This window comes from Pinus tabuliformis, chromosome 2_1 (assembly GCF_031772625.1).
Source record: "Pinus tabuliformis cultivar Carrire ecotype Pingquan chromosome 2_1, CPIR1, whole genome shotgun sequence".
Classification (NCBI taxonomy): Eukaryota; Viridiplantae; Streptophyta; class Pinopsida; order Pinales; family Pinaceae; genus Pinus; species Pinus tabuliformis.
Genome location: NC_142299.1, coordinates 957587807 through 957607946, shown reverse-complemented (window position 1 = coordinate 957607946; position 20140 = coordinate 957587807). Strand labels below are relative to the sequence as shown.

Genomic DNA, 20140 nt, shown 5'->3' with positions numbered 1-20140 from the left:
AAGAGAGAGGCTTTGGCCCTAGCAGAGAGCCAACATCTGTATTCTTGTCTTTATGTTTATGGTAGCAGTTTGATGAAATGCACACTCTAATAATAAGAAGAAGATCCAGCTAAGATAATTGTAAAATTGCTTCACAAATTGTGATCAAGTCAATAAGAATCACAATATACATATTAACCCTTGATTCATCAACATGGCGGGCAGGGACTTTTGCCAAATTTGGCAAAAAAAAGGTGCTCTCACAGTTTGTAAATACTTCTTTGGCAAAAAGGTGTTGGAGCACCTACAGCTTCATCCATAATGTGAGAAGAAACAAACTCAATGAAAATCAGACAGAAAGCTACAACTTGAGGTTGTTGAGTCATTATTGTGATCGAGCTCGTGAGGATACATCATATAAAACTTGGGACAACAACCCAAAGGAAGATAATTTGGAGGATGGTGCTCTACATCTAGAAGAATTGCAAACAGAACTTCAAGGAAATGATGATGAAGCAACACCAGCCATGCCACCCCCACCATCCAGTGGCAGTGCTCGAGTTCCAACATCTTTGCCTTTGTTGTCGCTACCTCCATCTACATCCTCACATGGAGGGCATGTGGCTTATGGTTTTGGTCGTCCCACTATGCAGGAGGAGATTCCCACTAGTAGTAGACCCATCACAACCTTCTCAGAAATTAGACATTTTTCATGGCAGCAGGAAGAAGCAGTAGATAATAAATTTACTTTCCTTTTCTAGTTTCTAGTAGTTTTTATAATTGTTGACTCTTTCATATTTATTATGATATTTTTTGTAAACAATATATGACAATTTAAGTTTGAAGTTTGAAGTTGGCAATTATAACTTAATGGTAATGAATTATGAATATGATGCTTCATGAAAATTGAAAGTTGAAACATTTCATTTCATGTTAGATATTTTTTGTTATAGTTTGGTTACTTGGTAATGGTAATGGTTAAAAGTAAAATTTTAGTGATCAATGATGATAAATGTTATATATCTAATTTTGAAAGCTTGAAACTTTAAGATTGATGAATCATGAGACTCGACATGTTGTATGTTACTAACTTGTGGACGTGGTTGATGAGGATTATAACTTCTAGATGATTGATGTTATATGGTTCAATCCATGTTTTTACGTTTTTTATATCTAATTCATCATTCTACATGCTTTTGTTAATATGTATGCATCAAAATATATATTATATAAAAATTCACTCCCAGACCGAGAGTGTTTGAAAACATTGCTTCCTGCTCACACTTCCGTTGCCGCTCCCCGCTTCTGCTCCCGCTCCCAAGTAACCTTGCCCTAGTTAAGAGGGAGTGTTGGAAATGTAACTAGTGTCAGTCTTCATAATGTAATTCAAATGTACTATTGATGTATTCATTATATTCATTATTATTATTCTATTTTAGTCAAAGCATGTTCTTCATGTTTATAGGGTCAATTGAGTCAAAAGAAAATTTATTATGAATCAAAGAAATGTAATTGAGTCAAAGTCCCATTTGGACTTGTTGTAAGAAAAAGGAAAAATTATTTTATTTGAGTCAAAGAGTCAAAATGTCATCCACAAGACCAAGTCGGCCCTCCTTGGTCAAGTCAGCCTAAAGAGGCAGCTATTCGACCTCCTAGACATGTATAAATACAAGGCAGTTCAACCTCAACCATTCACTCACTCATTCACATTGATTTTTGTGCAAGATGAAGCAGAAAACCAGTCGAAGTCAAAGGAGAAAGAAGACGAGCTGATTTATGCCATAGTTCTGTTCACATGTGCAAGTTTTCCTGAGGCAGATTCTGTGCTACTCTAGGCCCAAATTTTCAGGGGCCGAAATGTCAGGAGATGACCAGATTTCAGAGATGTGACCACCGTTGACTTCTGTTGACTATGACTTGTTGATGATGAATTGGAGAAGGGTTGACATGGGTCTTGGTCTTGCGTCTTGGATATTTTACTTTGATCTGATTCTATAAGAAGAGGATTTCTTGGGTTTTCCCCCCTTGTGGAGTCTTGCCCTAGCTTGGAGCCTAATTTCTTGGGTCCTGTGTCTCTTTTTGATCCTCATGTTTTGTACATTTTTGGCAATTGCTTGATGAAGGGAATATAAATTTAATAAGAAGCCAACAAACATTTATAAGTAATTATCAAATTAAGAGAAATCAACCCTAATCTACTAGCATTTTGGTTTCTCAACACTCTCCTCTGGCACAGAAGGGTTTTCCATAAGATCAAATCACAAATCTCCCTATTAGCACAGATCCAGGTATTAAATTAGTGATTTGTGTTGAATGATTTTCTTTAAAATGAAAGCACGAGAATAAAAGCAAGACCAATGGCCTTATTTATTGGGCAAATGGAGAGAAAGCAATACTCAGTGAAGAAGCTTAAAATGCAAAGAGAAATCAGCAAGCAATGTACACATAGTGTTACCAATCGAATCAACCATGTTGATACAAGAAACTATAAAATAAGTTCATTGAAAAGCCTACCGCTCAAAACCAACCAGTACATAATGCAATCAATAAAGTAAGAGATCGGCAACAGTCATCTAAATGGGAGTGAAAAACAGCCTTAATCTTCACTAAAGGTATTGATTACATCATGGAGGAAGAGGTTAAGAATACCTCTCCAATACGACCCTCTAACAGCAAAACAGCCCACAAGAAAACTGTAAAATATCCAATAATAAAAATGTACAGATTTCGTACAGTAGCCATTAGCTTTAACACAAATTATACCCTAGTGTAAGACAACATAATTCAACAAGGCTTTTCACCCTCCATAACCTGCAAATATACAACACCCTTAACCCTCCAGAGGAGATTCTCTCACATGAACTTTTGATTTGTAAGTGAGTGCATCTGCTTTTATAACTTCTCTCCCCAACTAATTTACCAAAAAAATATTATTGAGAAAATCTCTCTAATACTTTAGATCAATCCTTCCTCCAAGGAATAATATTAAAATATAAGATTAGGAGCCTTTCAAGGAAAGTCACTCCCAAAAATAATAAGATATGCAAGACCAAGTACTTGACTGAGTGCTCGATGCTACTTGGCATCCTCTTAGGTAACATGTCCTCTTTTAACCAAGGGTAAAAGTTTGACCTGCCACTTGTCTGTCTCATGCAAACATACCATTTAAAACATCCTCAAAACACGCAAAACGTAGCCCTATGTGCAAGACATTCTCCACCATGTGCATTCACTAATATTAGGCTTCCCAAATAACCAAAAAGCTCAAACAACAAAGGCAGGGTGTTCTTGAAACAGTTCATCAAAATGCAGCAAGGGTTTTAAGGTGCCGAATTTGCAACCACCATAACTACCTCAATTCTTAACAGAATTTATGTTATGACCACAATTATAAAATTCCCCAGTCATTTTGCATCTACTGTCACTGATCTAGCAACAATATGGGCACTCTACCAACAGATATATGCTCATGAGCTAGGACACCCTTTTATTAAAGCTATTAAGCTCCTCCAAAAGGGGATGCAAGCAATGACCCATTAGTTGTTATAACAACTCCTCAAACATAGGGTGACCTCAACACGCATGCCATGGAATATTCAATATAGAAATGTTTCTCCAAATATGTAACTTTCCCTTGAAGTACATGAGACGCATTCTCAAAGATTAAATATGCATGAAAATATGTCGATATGGGCTCCTAGAAGGTGATTCTTGGCCACATGTGCAAACCTGCCTCCAAACATGTGAACTTGACATTGAAATACTCCTGAAAAGACATCAACGTACTCAAATCATATGAAAGAGATGACAAATTCAAGCTGCGAACATGCACGTGTCCTGATGCTACCAAAACAAGGTGAACCGTGAAATGGATTTTGCATTTTCAAGTGGTAACAAGATCTTATATCTACTTTTGGTCTTTAGAAGAGTAGTCTTGATGTTCCCACATGGTACTGATACTTTTGTACTTAGTAGTCCCGTTGACCTATTTGTGATCACCTGTAGAACATTAAAAAGTTATCTCATCTTATCTTTATTGTATCTTACTGTCAACAGATATGCCATGTTGTTTGGTTTTCCATCTCAAATATAACTACAGTGTATCCAAAAATGATGCATATGTGGGGTCATATCTGGCATGTATCCATATTTAGTATGAGATATGGCATAAACCAGCCTCCCTGCATATCCAGTATAACAAGTTCTAAGTTGCTTTTTAAACAATTCCAACATTGGAGAAAGGTCATGCTTTTGGATATCCCATATTAGTAACTTACCTACGAAATAAATTTAAAGATGACAGCAAAAAATTCAAATTTCGTAACTTGGAATTAAGAATTATTAGAAGGAAATATTGCCAATGAAACCACATGAGCACGTCCAAAAGAAAAAGAAACATCCAAGAATTAAGGGCATAAATAATAACCTCCACATTTCGAAGTCTAAGTGCACTATTCACATCCTCAGTAGTCAATGTAGTCCGCTTTGAGTGTCGCATGCATTTGATTGCCTCCTGTCATATTCGCAAAAGTCAAACCATGTTAGAACTCAAATCACAGGAAAAAGATACTAGAGAGACACATTCTTACAGACGTGATATTATTATGTGTCAAATCACAACAGGGATCACATATTTCAGAATCATTATTTAGTACAGACGCATTAACAGGGAGCTTCTTGTCTAACTTTTCCAAAATTTTCTTATTAAAGTGCATCTCCTAGCTTCCAAACTCTAATTAGACTGTAATGAAGGAGATGAGTGAAGATGCTTGCCAAAACACTTCGTTGCAACATTAAATACAGACAAATGTCTATAATGGGTAATATATCAGATGAAACAAATAAAGTCAACATTCATCAGAATGCAATTTAGATCTGCTCAAGTTCAACAGAAATTATCAAATTATCATGGGTATAGAGTACAATTAATTGAAGCTTCTAAGGACCAGCATCACCAAACTCACAGGTCACCATATACAAGACGTGTTTTGTTTGAGCCCTGAGGGTTAGCTCAATTGGTCGAGTCCCGTCGTTAATAGCACCTTTGCTATTCAGAGGTCACGGCTTTAATCCTCTCGACACTCTCAAGGAAGGCTCCGTGGTTGGTAGGAAGTGATCCCTTCGGGTGGATCTGCCTGGTACAAATATTCCATGGACGTCGCAGTCACCGATATCTGGGGTCCGTGAACCACATAGAAAAAAAAAGTGTGTTTTGTTTGAGATAAATACACAACTATTCCATATAAGCTGTATATGGTATTCTACTTTTGAGCTCTTCAAACAAGGGAGCAAACTTCTTAGTGAGAAGAAATTTACTATCATAAGAAATTCTATAATTACATGAACATTCATCTGCCTGTCGTTCGTACATGACAATGTGTACCTCTTCTATAAAAATCAGGATCCAACAGCTCGCTGCTCTGACCCCACATCCAATATCAAGATTAAAGGCAATTAAAAAACTTATATGGTTCAGCATTACTTAGGATTTGTTTGCAGGCACTTTAAAAGGAACTTAAGCCTCCTGATTAGAATTCCAATTACCAGAAAAAGCTAATAGAGAGACACATTCTTACTGGCATGATACTGTTAAAGAAATGTGAAGAAATCGCAATATCGGGTAACATATTTCAGAACCATTATTTAGTAAAGACGAAATTAATGATTTTTAAGGAAAATATGGAGCTATTAAAGGGTTTGCATATGCTTGCAGGAAAAATCTGGTTTTGCAGTAACTAGCCTGCCCTTTCAGCAGTTGCTCCAGTCTGATATCCTACCCAGTCAGTGGTGGCCCTTCCCATCTGCCACAAGGCATAAGAGGACCTCATAATGACTGGCCCTCAAAGTGAAATGCCAGTTGTTGAACTGGTGAATGCTAGAGCATTGGTGATCTGTAATATTCCTAACAGGAAATAACAGTGATAACAAAAGAAAATACCAGCATGCAACACAAAATTTTAACCCATGCATGAACAACAATATGAAACACTAGAAATTCCGCCAAGTTGAGCCATTTTATTAATAGAACAAGATGGAGTACAAATATATGGAGATAGATGAACCTGGGCTTGCTACAGCAAGGCAAAAACCCAGGTGGAGATGAGGGCACCCAAGTGCTGAAAATGGCTCTGCTACAAGATCTAAGTCCAACCAGAAGGAACTGTTGCAACTGCTGGAACTGAACTGCTAATTTGGCCCTTCCGACTACTCAGAAAATTCTGCGAAATTAACCACGGGCTCTACACCTCAAACCCAAAAAAACCAAGCAAGGAATTGGGCTACTTCTGGCTGGTCCAGAAAGCCCTAAAAATGTGCACTTCCTCCCAGTGTTGCGAAAATCGCGAAAATACCCTAACGATTTAATCGCCGATCTTTTCAGCAATTTTTTTATTTTCAAAAAATCGTGATTTTTTCATAGGAGGAGTACAAATCGTGAGTGGCAGAAACGGCGGGTTTTAAGAGCCGGTTTTTGGTTTTTTTGTCATTTTTTTCAGACAATGGGCAAGTTTGAAAGCTGAGGAGGAGAGAAAGTCATCTACAAGGGTAAAGGAGGAGAAAAGTGAAAGATTTTAGCATCCCAAGCAAGAAAAAAATCGAGTTTGGACCAAATTTCTTCAGCAAAGCGTGGTTTCCAAGTATGGGCACCAAATTTGGCCATTTTTTTGTTCTTTTTTTTGTTTTTGCTTGGGTTTCTATAAGTCATTGATTATCAATGATTTTTGAGTGGATTTGATTGTGTTTTTTTTCATTTTTGTGGCATAGAGTGGAGAGGGTTCATTTTGGTCAAAAATGCAAAAACTTGATTTTTAAATTTATAAGTTTAATTTCTTCTTGTGCTCTATTTTTTTGCATCATTTTCGCTTGGGCTTGAATGTGCATTTTTTCCATTATTGTTGCACTGAGGAGTTCTTTTGTCAAAAATTCAATGTGTTGTATGTAAATTTTATTTTTATTTTTTTAAATTGCAATTCTTCTTGTGCCCTAGGTTCAACTTCAAACTTCATCTTATATTAAAACTCAAGAGTTCAACAAAGTTACAAACATGCCAATGAAATTGGATCCTCTGTGGGAATTTGGTGAACCTGATGAAGGGTTTGACAGATCAAACTTGACCTGCAAGTTGTGTGGGCATCATATGACAGGGGGTATACAGATTGAAGTATAACCTTACACAAATCCCTAGACATGAGGTAAGGCCTTGCACCAATACAAATCCGGAAATCATCTGAAGAGCCCTCAGATCAGTGTAAGAAATAGAGCAAACCAAACTGTCCAAATCAGCTCTGAAGAGTAAACTAGCAGGGAATAGAGTGTTAGGAGGTGAATATGAGAGTGGTGTTGGTTCTACTTCAACATCAGTATCTACAACCAACCCTGTAGCTGCCTCATCATATTTTGTTCCTATAACCACATCTGGTTCACAACCATCTATATCTTCAATTATTAAAAAAAATGAGAAAGAAGAAGTTGACAAGTTGTTGGGCAAGTTTCTTCTTTGGTGCGATATTCCTTTCGGCGTTGCAAGGAATAATCCATTTTTCCAGCCTGTTGTTGATGCTATTGCAATTGTTGGCCCAGGGTACAATGTCCCTTCTTATGATGACTTTAGAGGCCGCATTCTTCAAAATGAAAAGGTTGACTACACCAAGAGAGTTTAAGGAATCATGGGCACACATAGGATGCACTGTGGTGTCAGATGATTGGACCGATCAAAAGGGTAGAAGCCTTATAAACTTCTTGATTAATTGTCCCAAGGGGACAATGTTTATGAAATTTGTTGATGCATCTGCACATATCGAAGACGCACAATTATTATGTGATTTGTTGGATGTGTTTATTTTGGAGGTGGGTCCAGAACATGTTGTCCATGTCATAACGAACAATGCTGCAAATTATGTTGTTGTTGGCAAGATGTTTATGGAGAGGCATCCTAATTTATTTTGGACACCTTGTGTTGCACATTGCGTTGATTTGATGTTGGAGGACATAGGAAAAATTCCTTTTGTCAAAGATATTGTTGACTCATCAAAAGCATTACAAAATTTATATATAATCATGCATCTGTGCTTCATTTGATGAGAACATTCACCAACAACAAGGAGTTGGTGAGCCCCGCCATTACATGGTTTGCCACCAGTTTCATATCTCTTCAATCCCTCTTGAATTATATGTGAGATGTGAAGAGAATGTTTTTTCAGATCAGTGGTGTGCTTTGGCATTTAGCCGCAAACCAGAGGGAGAGGCCATATGCAGATTAGTTTCATACCAGGAAAGCTTTTGGGCGGGAGTGCAAGAGGTGTGTTGCATTACTGAATCTTTGGTAAAGGTTCTTCGATTAGTTGATGGTGACAAGCCCGCAATGGGCTACTTGTATGAGGTCATTGACAGAGGCAAAGAATCCATTCGAACCTACTATGATGATAAGGGATATGTGGGATTTCAGAAACAACTCCTCCTATGGGAAGTGATTGATGAACGATAGAACAACACACTCCATCGTCCCATTCATGCTGCAAGGATCGACCTGAACCCCGCATTTCTAAATTGCAGGTAACATTGGAGAAAAGTCCGTTTCCGACCAGAAACAAAACGGAAACCTGGAAACTCGTACCGTACGGCCTGGAAACTCGTTTCCGGCCGTAATGGCTCGTTTCTCGAGGAGGAAACGTGGCTAGTACGGCCGGAAACACGTTTCCAAGCTGTACGGTGGAGTTTCCTCTTCTAACTTGACTTTTTCTTGTATTTCTTTTTTATTTTTCGCTTTTAATTTTTTATTGGGCGACTAAAATATCTTCTGGATGCTTCTAGATGCCTCTCAAGTTATAAAAAAGAGGATTTTTTGAGTGGGGTAGCCTAATGTTCAAACCTATGGCCCTAGTGTTGATATGCAGTTCATGGTAATGTTAAATTCTTAAAGTAAAAGCAACATTCTCCTTTATTTTTCATTTTCATCCTTTTACTTAAATTTTTAACATTACCATGAAATGACTCAAGATGTTTGAGAGTGGTTTCGCCCTCATTGGATTTCATAAGGAGAAAATAGAATTTTAGATCTCACTCAAAATCCAACAAACTTATCTGTTTTTCAGGATTTCAGGATTGGGGGGATTCAATGTTTCCATTGGATTTTGTCATGTACTAGGGTATGGAACTTGCATTTAATCAAGAGAACCAAGCCCTCTATGCAGGGGAGATTCCCAATAATCAAGAACATGTAGGGTACTAGGGTATGGAACTTGTATTTAATCAAGAGCACTAAGGTCGTTCAACTTTGTAGGAGGAGACTCCCAATCAAGCACGAGACAAGAAATTAGAAATTTCTCGTGCCTGATTTTGGATATTTCTATTTTCATCATGTGATCATTCATGAGTAAATGTGATGTAAATTTAGAGACCTATAGTTTATGCATTGACAATTGACAATTTAATCATAATATAATAAATTAGAATGTATCATATATGCTTTATGATTGCACATATTTCTTAAATGTCCTAATATATATATATATATGGCATTTCCCCGTTTCCAAAATTTGGGGGGTTCACATTTTATACCCGTGCCTGTTTCGGAAACTCGTACCCGTTTCCCCGTTTCGTGCAACTTAGCCGCATTTGCTTACCCCTATGGGTTCTTATTTGATGCTGAGGTCATGGATGGATTCTTCACTTGTGTTTAGAGGATGGTGCCATCTCCAACAGAACGTGCAAAAATCTCTAAAGAAATGGAGATATACAAGATGGCAGGTGGCACATTTAGCTTTGACATGGTTGTGGTTGATAGGAAGACTAAAATGCCAAGTATTTTTTAGTTTGTTTCAAATTTCATTGTCTCTTCAAGTTCATAACTTCATACTTTGCTTCAACTTTCAAATTTTTCTTATGTTTATATTATTTGTAATTTTGTTGTAGATGCATGGTGGAGAAGCTATGGTGGCAGAGTACCCAATCTGCGAAGGCTTGCCATTCGAGTGCTCAACCAGACATGTAGCTCCTTGGGAATTCGAGCACAACTTGAGTGTATTTGAAAAAATACACACCAAGAAGCGCAACAAGTTAAAACTTAAAATATTCTAAATTTCCAGTTAATTTTTGAATTCATTAAATAATATATTTTTTATAATTATTATTTTATGACCCTTATACAGGTTGGAGTCCCAGCGACTTAATGACATGGTCTACGTCTATTACAATCTTCGATTGTGGGCGAGGCAACTTGAGAGGACACCTGATATGGAGGCCATCTCATTGGATGGGATTGACACCACTGTTGCATGGAGAGTTGAGGCCGAGAGGCCTCTCATAGAGTCTGTCGTTGATTGGTTAGAGCCAGAGGTAGTGGAGGGGGTAGAGGAGGAGGAGGAGGAGCAACAAGAAGAGGAGGTGACACCACCTACCCAGGCTACCCTTGTCACCAGTAGAGGACGTGGTCTACCTCCTGTAGCTCCTAGTTCTTCAGCTTCTAGAGCACAGCAGAGTCCACTGCCAACTCCACCGCCATCTACATCTAGAGGGAAAGCTATTGCATTTTCTCGCAAGAGGGCAGAGGAAATTAGTAGTATTAGTTATTTGGTTCATTTCATTGTATATGACATTATGACTCATGATATGAGATACATTATTATATTTTTTGTTGATATTTTGAGGCTGAGTTGGGACTCAGGACTTACTATTCAGGACATGATTCACTGTTATGTGTGATGTAGCACTAGAAATGATATTACACATCTTATATATTAGTTCTTTTATCATATTTATGTGTCAATGCATTTATTTTATGTTGTAGATGCTTTAGATATTAAAAAAAATGAAAAAAAATAAATAAATATTTTTGTATTTGCCGATTTTTTCCTGATTTTTACCAATTTTTTCCCGATTTTTCCGATTTTTTCCCCTCGCTGATTTAATCTCGATCGCTATGTTCACGACATTGCTTCCTACATTTGCCTGGGGTACGCACTACTGAAGGAAGATGTTGCCTGCAAGCCCAAAATCACTCCAAAAAATCATACTAAAAACTCCCATGCAAATTCCTCCAGCAATACCTCCAAATCCCAACAAGTATCTCTCCTCAACTCCCACAACTCCACCCCATTCACAGGCCCACCTAGTGAACCTCTACACACTGCCAAAAAGCAACAAAAAACCACCTCCAAACCCCCTTCGATTCAAACCTGCAAACACCCAAAAACTCTGGCAAATACCAAGGAAATCAGTCTCTGAAAAGCCCAGAAACCAATATGCCATGTAGTTATTTCTCCCAAGAATTTTTTCTCCTCCTTTTGCGCCCAGTCTGCTCCAAATAATGGTTGAATACACCTATAAATCTCCCCAGAACAGCTCTGAAATGTAGCAATAGACTCCCTTAGGGTGGCGCTCGAAGTCCAATGAAGGAGGTGAGGTTCCCGCCCGGAAATCTCTTGTGCTGAACAGCACGATGATGACTTGGCTCAACAGCTCAAGTAAACAAGAGTTCAATTATGAATTTGGCAAAAGTCCCATTATGAATTCCTCCACCTCTATTTATCCTTGTTGCCCCTCCTCTCTTCATGTGGGCTCCACAAATCAAACTCCCTTCTCTCTTCCTTCCCATGAGTGCAAGTTCTCCTAACGGGTGTAAATTGTTGAATTTCCACGACCTTGGGTCTAGGTTAGAGTCTTAAAATCACTAACGCTACCAAACCAAGAATCTCAACCATAAACTACTTTGCACAACAGAAATATAAAGCAGTAAATCACGTATGCACAAATATACACAGCTTTTAACAAAATTGTACAATCCCAATCTTTGTTATATTAAACCAAATTTGAATAATACAACAGTCTATGGTATACAAGATACAATGACAAACTTCGTTGCGCAACTTCGATGTCATATCTTGTCCTGTCGGTCCTTCACTTCCGTACTGCTCACTAGTAGTGCCTTAGTCCATCAAGGCCACTACACATTGAGACTCCAAGAGGGTTGCCACCTAACAATGCTACAAGTCACTTATGTTGCATGTATACGGGCTCATCAAACTGCTCTCAAGGCTGGCCAATACCTAAGCTCAAATCTGCCAATCTAGTAGCCTCTTTCGTCCACCAAAGAGCTACTCCTTAGGCTGCAAACTTCACCCAATCATGCACCAACAACATCCTTCTTGTTTGTTGCTCTAGGGCTACTTTGGGTAGCCAACACACTGCCCACCAATCAGATCAATGGTACCCAATCACATCACTGTAAATTCTGCTCCTAGGAAGACTCTTCTCCACCACGAAAGATCCTCCACATGGCACCAACAGGCTGCAACTTGTCCACACTAGGACACCACCCAAACTAGCATCAAATCAACACTATCTCATCAACATACCTTTGGTTGTGCATATTGTTGTAGCTCTTCACTGGTTAGGGCACCCACAGAAATATGTCACAGCCCTAAAACTACTCCAACAATCACCTAGAGGACTGTGGCTTTCCTTCCACAAGACCCTCCTTCCTTCGCTGCTCTATATGGCACCCTGTTTCAGCTTGTTAAGGACAGTAGTCCCAAAAAAACTCCTCTACAGGGTTACGACCAAGTCTACATACAATGAATAGGGTTGCGGCATCTTTACACAAGAAAGACAGTCCTCAAAACTCCACGCACAGGTATCCAGATTCTCCTCAAAGCATGGCCTCCCTTGCTGCTCAAATCGGACCCAAAACAAAGATAATTATCACCTTAAACCGTGCCTAGATTTGCCTTTAGGCCTGCAACCTACCTCCTATAGTAGCTCGACCTAATCACAGGTGTGTTCTGCCCTCAAAACAGATCCCTTTACCCTATTTTGTCCTCCTTCTTGAGCTCAGCCTATTTCAGAGAGAATTCTATGAATGATGCAATTTTTGGATGAGAGAAATGACTCTCACACACCTCTTATTTATACACATAAGAGGACTCCACGAATGAGATGAAGGGACATGTCTTTTGGACCAAGCCTACATGAATTGACTGTCCATAAATTAATTGTCAACTTCAAAAATTAATTTCTCCACTTCTACAACTCAGAATTTGACAATTCTTGAAGTGTTGGGTTTTCCTTTCCGCCCTCTATCATCTCATGCCATCACATGTAGAAATGTGCCTCCGGAATTGCCCCAAACACGATCGGGTGCAAAACCCCATACTTGGGCTCCAAGCCCAGAAGTGACCCTTATGGTGCTTTGCCCTCTAAACCTTGAACCCTAGGGCTTGGAGTACCTCCCAAGCTACACAAATCAACATGAATTCCCTCTTGGAGTGGCCCCCACATTCCACGTACCTTTTAATTTTCCTTCTTTTCTTATGTTTGGATCCTTCTTTTATCAAAATGTCAAGTGGGGTCGTCCTAACCCACTTTTCCTAAGTCAAACATGTCAAAATATCAAAATTGTGCAAAAATGTATTTCTTAGCAAAACTTGCTAAGTGGGAACATTACAGTCCTCCCTGCCCAGATGTTGCTTGTCCTCAAGTAACTGCAGTGATGGATGCTCAAGTACCTGTTCTCCTTCCCAAGTGACATCCTCCTTAGGTAGGTCTTTCCATTTCACAAGAAGCTCTCGGATAATCCTGTTCCAGAGCTTCCTTTCCATCACCTCGAAAATGGCCTTCGGTACCTAAACCAAATGCCCCTCATCATCTAAGGGTGGTAACTCATGTCAACTATCACCTGTTGTCCCAAGGCCTTTTTCAGGCACAAGACATGAAACACGTTGTGCACTTTACTCCCTAGTGGGAGTTCCAGCTCATATGCTACCTCTCCAACCCACCTAGTCACCCTATAGGGCCCATAAAAGCATGGCTTGAGCTTCTCAGCTCCCTTCTACTTCAAAGTGGATTGTTTGTATGGTTGGAGCCTTAGGAAAACCAAGTCCCCAACCTCAAAGTGCCTCTCAATCTTGTGCCTGTCAACATACATCTTCTGTTGATTTTGGGCGGTCTGTAAGTTATCCTTGAGAGCTCTAAGGATCTCTTGGCTCTCCTGAATCCAATCTTTGGCCCTTGGGGCCCTGCTGTCTCCAAAAATCATGTCAGCAAAAGTCAAAGCATCGTAACCATACAAAGCACGGAAGGGAGACATACCAATAGACATGATAGGTGGTGTTGTAGTAGTACTCCCCAAGGTGTAGCCACTTCACCCACGCACGTTGTTGCCCTGTCACATAATTCCGCAAGCATCCCTCCAGCCATTTGTTCACAATCTCGATCTGCCCATCGATATGGGAATGATAGCTCGTGCTGGGTGTGAGCTCAGCGCCCACCAACCGGAAAAGCTCCTGCCAAAATGCCCCCATAAACCAGTTGTCCCAATCATTGACAATAGTCTTCAAAATACCCTGCAACCTGAAGATCTCTCTGAAGAAGAGCTTTGCCACCTGCGATGTTGAATATTTGGCTAGCATGACAAAAAAGTTGGCAAATTTTGTCAACATATCCACCACCACATAAATACAATCACGCCCCTGTACCACTAGTAGCCTTGTGATGAAGTCCATGGATATGCTCTCCCACTTCCCCTCAAGAATAGGGAGAGGTTGAAGTAGACTTGTCGAATGTGTCAACTCCCCCTTGTTCCTCTGACGGACATCACTGTCCTACACGTGTCAAAACATCTCCCTTGAGACCCCTCCAAGTAAAGTGCTCCCGAATAGCACGGTATGTCTTGAAGAATCCTTAATGCCCTGCTAAAGGGGAGTCATGGGTTGCCTGCATGATCCTGCGAACCCAACACCAGGTATATCCTCCCCTTATAATAGATCACCTCATTCATCACTTTGTACCTGTCATCCTCAAAAGTGCCATCCAAGATCTCACAAACCTACATGTCCTTGGAGTACTCTACTAGCAACTACGCCCTCCAATCCTGGAAAATACTCATAAAGGAGAATGTTGTGGGCCTCTTGGATAGAGCATCAGCTACCACGTTCTTCTTGCCCTTGACATACTCTATATCGAAGTCACGGGGTTGGATCTTGCCGACCCACTATTGAGCTCCCTCTACTCCAAAAAGAATCGAGGACTGTTATGGTCAGTCTTCACTCTGAATCTGTTTCCCACCAAGTATTGCCTGAACTTGGCCAATGCATGCATAATGGCCAGCATCTCCTTGTCATATATAGCATACAGCCTCTCATGAGGTCAGAGGAAGGAGCTTCCAACTCTCAAAAGCTATAGGGTGGCCTCCCTGCATCAAAACAACACCAATGCCCTCTCTGGATGTGTCACACTCCAAGACAAAGGGTTGTGTAAAATCTGGGAAGGCTAACACCGGGCAACTGCTCATAACCCTCTTGAGGCACTCAAAGGCCTCCTGTGCCACATCAGTCCACTCGAAAGCCCCTTTCTTGGTCAGATCTGTGAGGGGTGCTTCCAACTGTGAAAATCCCCTCACAAACTTCCTATAGTAGGTGCAAATGCCAAAAAATCCCCGCAGCTCTATCACATTTTGTGGCGTAGGCCAATCCAGAATGGCCCTGATCTTCTCCTAGTGTACACGCACCCTATCCTCACCCTGGCTTAGATCTATATTTTATGTCCTAATGCCAAGGGTTTAAATAGCTATTTTATGATGAAAACTTGAAGCACAAGCAAGCAAATAAATCTAAACTAAAACAAGAAATAGGTTTCAAAACAATTTGGTTGTTGAGAAATGACTTACCTTGACCAAAAATATTACCTTCAAGATTGTTGAGTTGTGAACCACAATCATGTTCATATTGATCATTGACTTTGGACAGTGAGGTGAGCTTAGACTCGAAGAGAGTGTATTATGTGATGGAATGACCTTCACCCGGTTGAAGCTATCCCCTATAAGGATCGGTCCAACCCTTGGTTCTTATTCATTCCACCTACAACAAGAGTGATGAAGTAGACTAGTGCCTAGTCCACCCTCTCTGCATGGCTATGTAGCCCCTCAACATATCGTCCCTCCAACACTTGTGTAATCCTTACTAGTTATGAAATAATTTTATTAATAGCTCATATTCAACATTAATCAAATAAACACAAAATAAGAAAATACAACTCACACAATAGAGACAATGTGTATGCAAAGATGAAAGTTTTGAATTATGGCATTAAAATGATCTCACAAATCAACAACTTCAGCTAGAGGATAGGCTAGCCTTTTATAATTTTTCTTTAACGGCTAGTTGGACCTCTCTCTAGGAAAATAATTTACTTGTCATCCACATGTAGAAAACTAAGTAAAAATTTTAATAAAATATTACATTACAGGGATTTTTGCCCACTCAAGGGAATGGATTTGGTTCAACATGACCATTAGAAGTCTATGTCCCACTTGCATTTGAGTCTGGAATGATGAAATGGTCCTTGGATGTTCAACATCCCTCTTTAGCAGCTAACTTGAGGCTCGACTTGGTCCTTACAACAATTCGACATGATCCATAGTTGTTTGACTTGGTTGATGAGGAAATCACTTTGCTTGGAAAGATGTTCCTTTGACTTTGCAATAGTTATTTATATGTCCACAAGCCACCAAATGGTCCTCTACACCCCCGATGGTAACCTTTTTTACTCAAATGGCTAGTAGTAAGTCAACTTTGTCGCCTTTGCTTGGATCTTCAATGCCCTTGGGTAATTCACGTGAACATGTTGAATTTGTAAAATTTTCATTTTGAGAACTATATGAGGAATTCAGTAGTTGAATTGAGGCTTCTGTGATCCATATCAAGTTTATGAGAAATTTTTCGGCATAAATCACATGATATTTCATTTGTCGACGCGTTTCGAACCAACTAGTGTGGTTCATCGCCAGGACAAGTTGAAGAAACAAATCTAGTTTAGCATATTAAATAGTTAGAGCAGAGCATCCAACAGCGATATTTCCTGACCAGGTAACGGCTATATTGTCTAACGGTTAAATTTGACCGGGAAACGGTTAGATGGACTGGATTAGGGGCAAAACCTATATTCAAATAAATAAGTTAATTCAATTAGTTATATATTTTAATAAAAATAAAAGGGGACCATTTTATGAATTTATAGTTATAAATATATATTAAAATAAATAAATTAAGAAATAAATTAATATAAATTAATAGTTGATTATAAAAGTTATTACCTATATAAATATTAGAGTAATTATTAGTTATATTTTTAATAAAAATAAAAGAAAGGGGACCGTTTTATAGTTATAATTATATATTAAAATAAATTAATTATAAATTAATATAAATTAATAGTTAATTATAAAAGTTATTGCCTATATAAATATTAGAGTAATTAATAGTTAGTTATAAAAGTTGTTAAATATAAATATAGTTGGTTATATTCTTGTTAAGATACGAGTTAAAGGGACTAAAAAAATAAAAAATAAATAAATAAAAGTAATTTATAAAAGTTATTAAATATGCAAGTATTAGAGAAACTTAAGGGTCAGAAAAAAACATTTTAATATTTAAATTAGTTAAATTAGTTAATATAAAAAATAAAAATAAAAATAAATAAATAAATCAATAAGTAATTTATAAAAGTTATTAGATATGTAAGTATTAGAGAAACTTAAGGGTCAGAAAAAATATTTTAATATTTAAATTAGTTAATATTTTAATATTTAAAACTAGTTAATAAGAATATAACCAACTATATTTATATTTAACAACTTTTATAACTAACTATTAATTACTCTAATATTTATATAGGTAATAACTTTTATAATTAACTATTAATTTATATTAATTTATAGTTTATTTATTTTAATATATAACTATAACTATAAAATGGTCCCCTTTCTTTTATTTTTATTAAATATATAACTAATAATTACTCTAATATTTATATAGGTAATAACTTTTATAATTAACTATTAATTTATATTAATTTATTTCTTAATTTATTTATTTTAATATATATTTATAACTATAAATTCATAAAATGGTCCCCTTACTTTTATTTTTATTAAAATATATAACTAATTGAATTAACTTATTTATTTGAATATAGGTTTTGCCCGTAATCCAGTCCATCTATCTGTTTCCCGGTCAAATTTAACCGTTAGACAATATAGTCGTTACCTAGTCAGGAAATATAGTTGTTGGATGCTTTGCTCTAACTATTTAATATGCTAAACTAGATCTGTTTCTTCAACTTGTCCTGACGATGAACCACAATGGTTGGTTCGAAATGCATCGCAAATGAAATATCATGTGATTTACGCCGACAAAATTTCTCATAAACTATATGAGGACTTGTTAAAATTGGCAACTAGGGCCAAACTCCACATTGGATAGCTCATATGATGGAGATGATATTTTTGTTGGATTCCTCTTTCTGAGAGGTGTAGAATTGATCTAAAGATCAATACAAGTATAAATGGAATTATGAATTTATTTCTTCTATGGACAAATTGTCAAGGTCGGCCAGCAATCTATTGTAGGCTCAAAAGCCCAAAAGACATGTATTTTTATCCTCAACGTTGCATATAAATAGAAGATGCATCTACCTCATTTGGGTATCATTCATCACTTGCATATCTCTCTCTCCTCATCTGATTGGGTGTACGGATTTCTAGGCAGCCTCTCTCCTCCACACATGCAAAGGACAACTTTGTAATTTTCTGTTTTATGCGTAGACAGAATTTCATAAGGGTTGACCAACATTGACTAGGCAGCAGTTGACCTTGTTTGACTGCGTTGACAGAGTTTGACTGATATTTTCGACACTGTTTTGGGTTGATTCAGACTATCCTTGGAGGCAGAGTTGACTAGGTTTGACCAAGCTGATTCGGAGGAAGATTTCTGCTAGGTTGACCAACATTGACTTTCTGGTTAGGGCATCCTGTTGACTGGACAAATTTGACTGTAATTGGGCAAGTGAATTTTGCATATTGTACTCTCTCTCTCTGCTGAACTTTTGAAGAATAATAAGGAGACTTGATCAAAGGGTTTCCCCGCATTGGGGTTTTTCCCTGGTATCCGCCAAAGATTATGTCCTCTTGTCTTGGCTTGTCTTCTGCTTTTCATTTATGTTCTATCTGCATTTACTGTCATGTTAATGTGATTGCTAATCTAGAAATTGACATTGGGCTAATAAGAAAAATTGAAGTAAATTGCTCTTAACCGTAGAACATACCATAGTGATCTAAAATTAACAGGAATACTACACCAATGTCAAGGCCACATACAGACTCTATGACTTGTAACCATGTAATAAAACATAGGTGCACCCTGACGCAAGCTAGAGAGGCCCATACACCGGTGATCACACCTTCATAACCAAGTCTCCTCTAAACCATGAGTCCCCCTGAGATACATCAGGAAACATATACTGCGAACATGTTGATTTTGTGAGATTGTCAAGGTGAGAATTGTCTAAGGAATACTACACCAAGGCCAAGGCCACATACAAACTTTATGGCTTGTAACCATGTGTAAGAAATAGGTGCACCCTGAGGCGAGCTGCACTAGCCCATACACTGGTGATCATCTCTACATAATCAAGGCTCCTCTAAACCATGAGTCCCCCTAAGATCCATCCAAAACCCGCCAATCCTAAACAAGACAATGAGACCAAGGACTTAGCCCAAAAGGACAGACCATGGCCAATCATCATAAGGCCTTAGACACCTAAATACAAAGACTCGCATGGTTTTTACAAGATTTTTGACTTGTGACCTTGGAATTACAATGGTGTTAATGCAGGTGAAAAAATATATGTAACCCTGCTGACATGAGGGGTAACAAGAACGTAAGACCAAGAGACAAATCACATCAAGTATAATTTGGATAGAATCAAACCATCCCTCAATTGCATAAAATGTTTTAAAAAGAAGCCTATATTAGGGCCAAGAGCCTAGGAAAGAGATGTCCAAGTACCCTATATGTATTGTCAACAAATGTCCTCCCTAATAACTCTTGTTGAGCTCATCCTTGAGGGAAAACAGGTGGCCCAAAGCATCCAAAGAGTCATTTAAAAGGGAGGGGCACTCAATAGAGATATCGATGGGTTAAAGCAGTGACGAAGCATCAAAGAATCAAACATGTCTCTATCTCGTCGGGGTAGAAGTGTCATGTACTAAAGAACAAGAAAAAACGGACATCGCTTGCACTCTATCGATGAATCTACCATGGTGCAAGCTTATGAAGGAAAAAAGCTAATCTGAAAATGATCTGAATGAGCATGGGATGGGCATCACACACAA

At 38.2% G+C, this 20140-nt stretch overlaps 1 protein-coding gene across 5 annotated transcripts in view; it reads right to left on the bottom strand.

The window, feature by feature from the left end:
* TAFII59 (TATA BOX ASSOCIATED FACTOR II 59) overlaps positions 1-20140 on the bottom strand; it is a 245117-nt gene that overhangs the window by 177285 nt on the left and 47692 nt on the right. For all 5 annotated transcript variants that reach the window (XM_089403579.1, XM_089403577.1, XM_089403575.1 and 2 more), the window contains exon 4: positions 4406-4492. In XM_089403579.1, coding sequence (XP_089259705.1) covers positions 4406-4492 — 87 coding nt within the window. The remainder of the gene's footprint in view (positions 1-4405; positions 4493-20140) is intronic.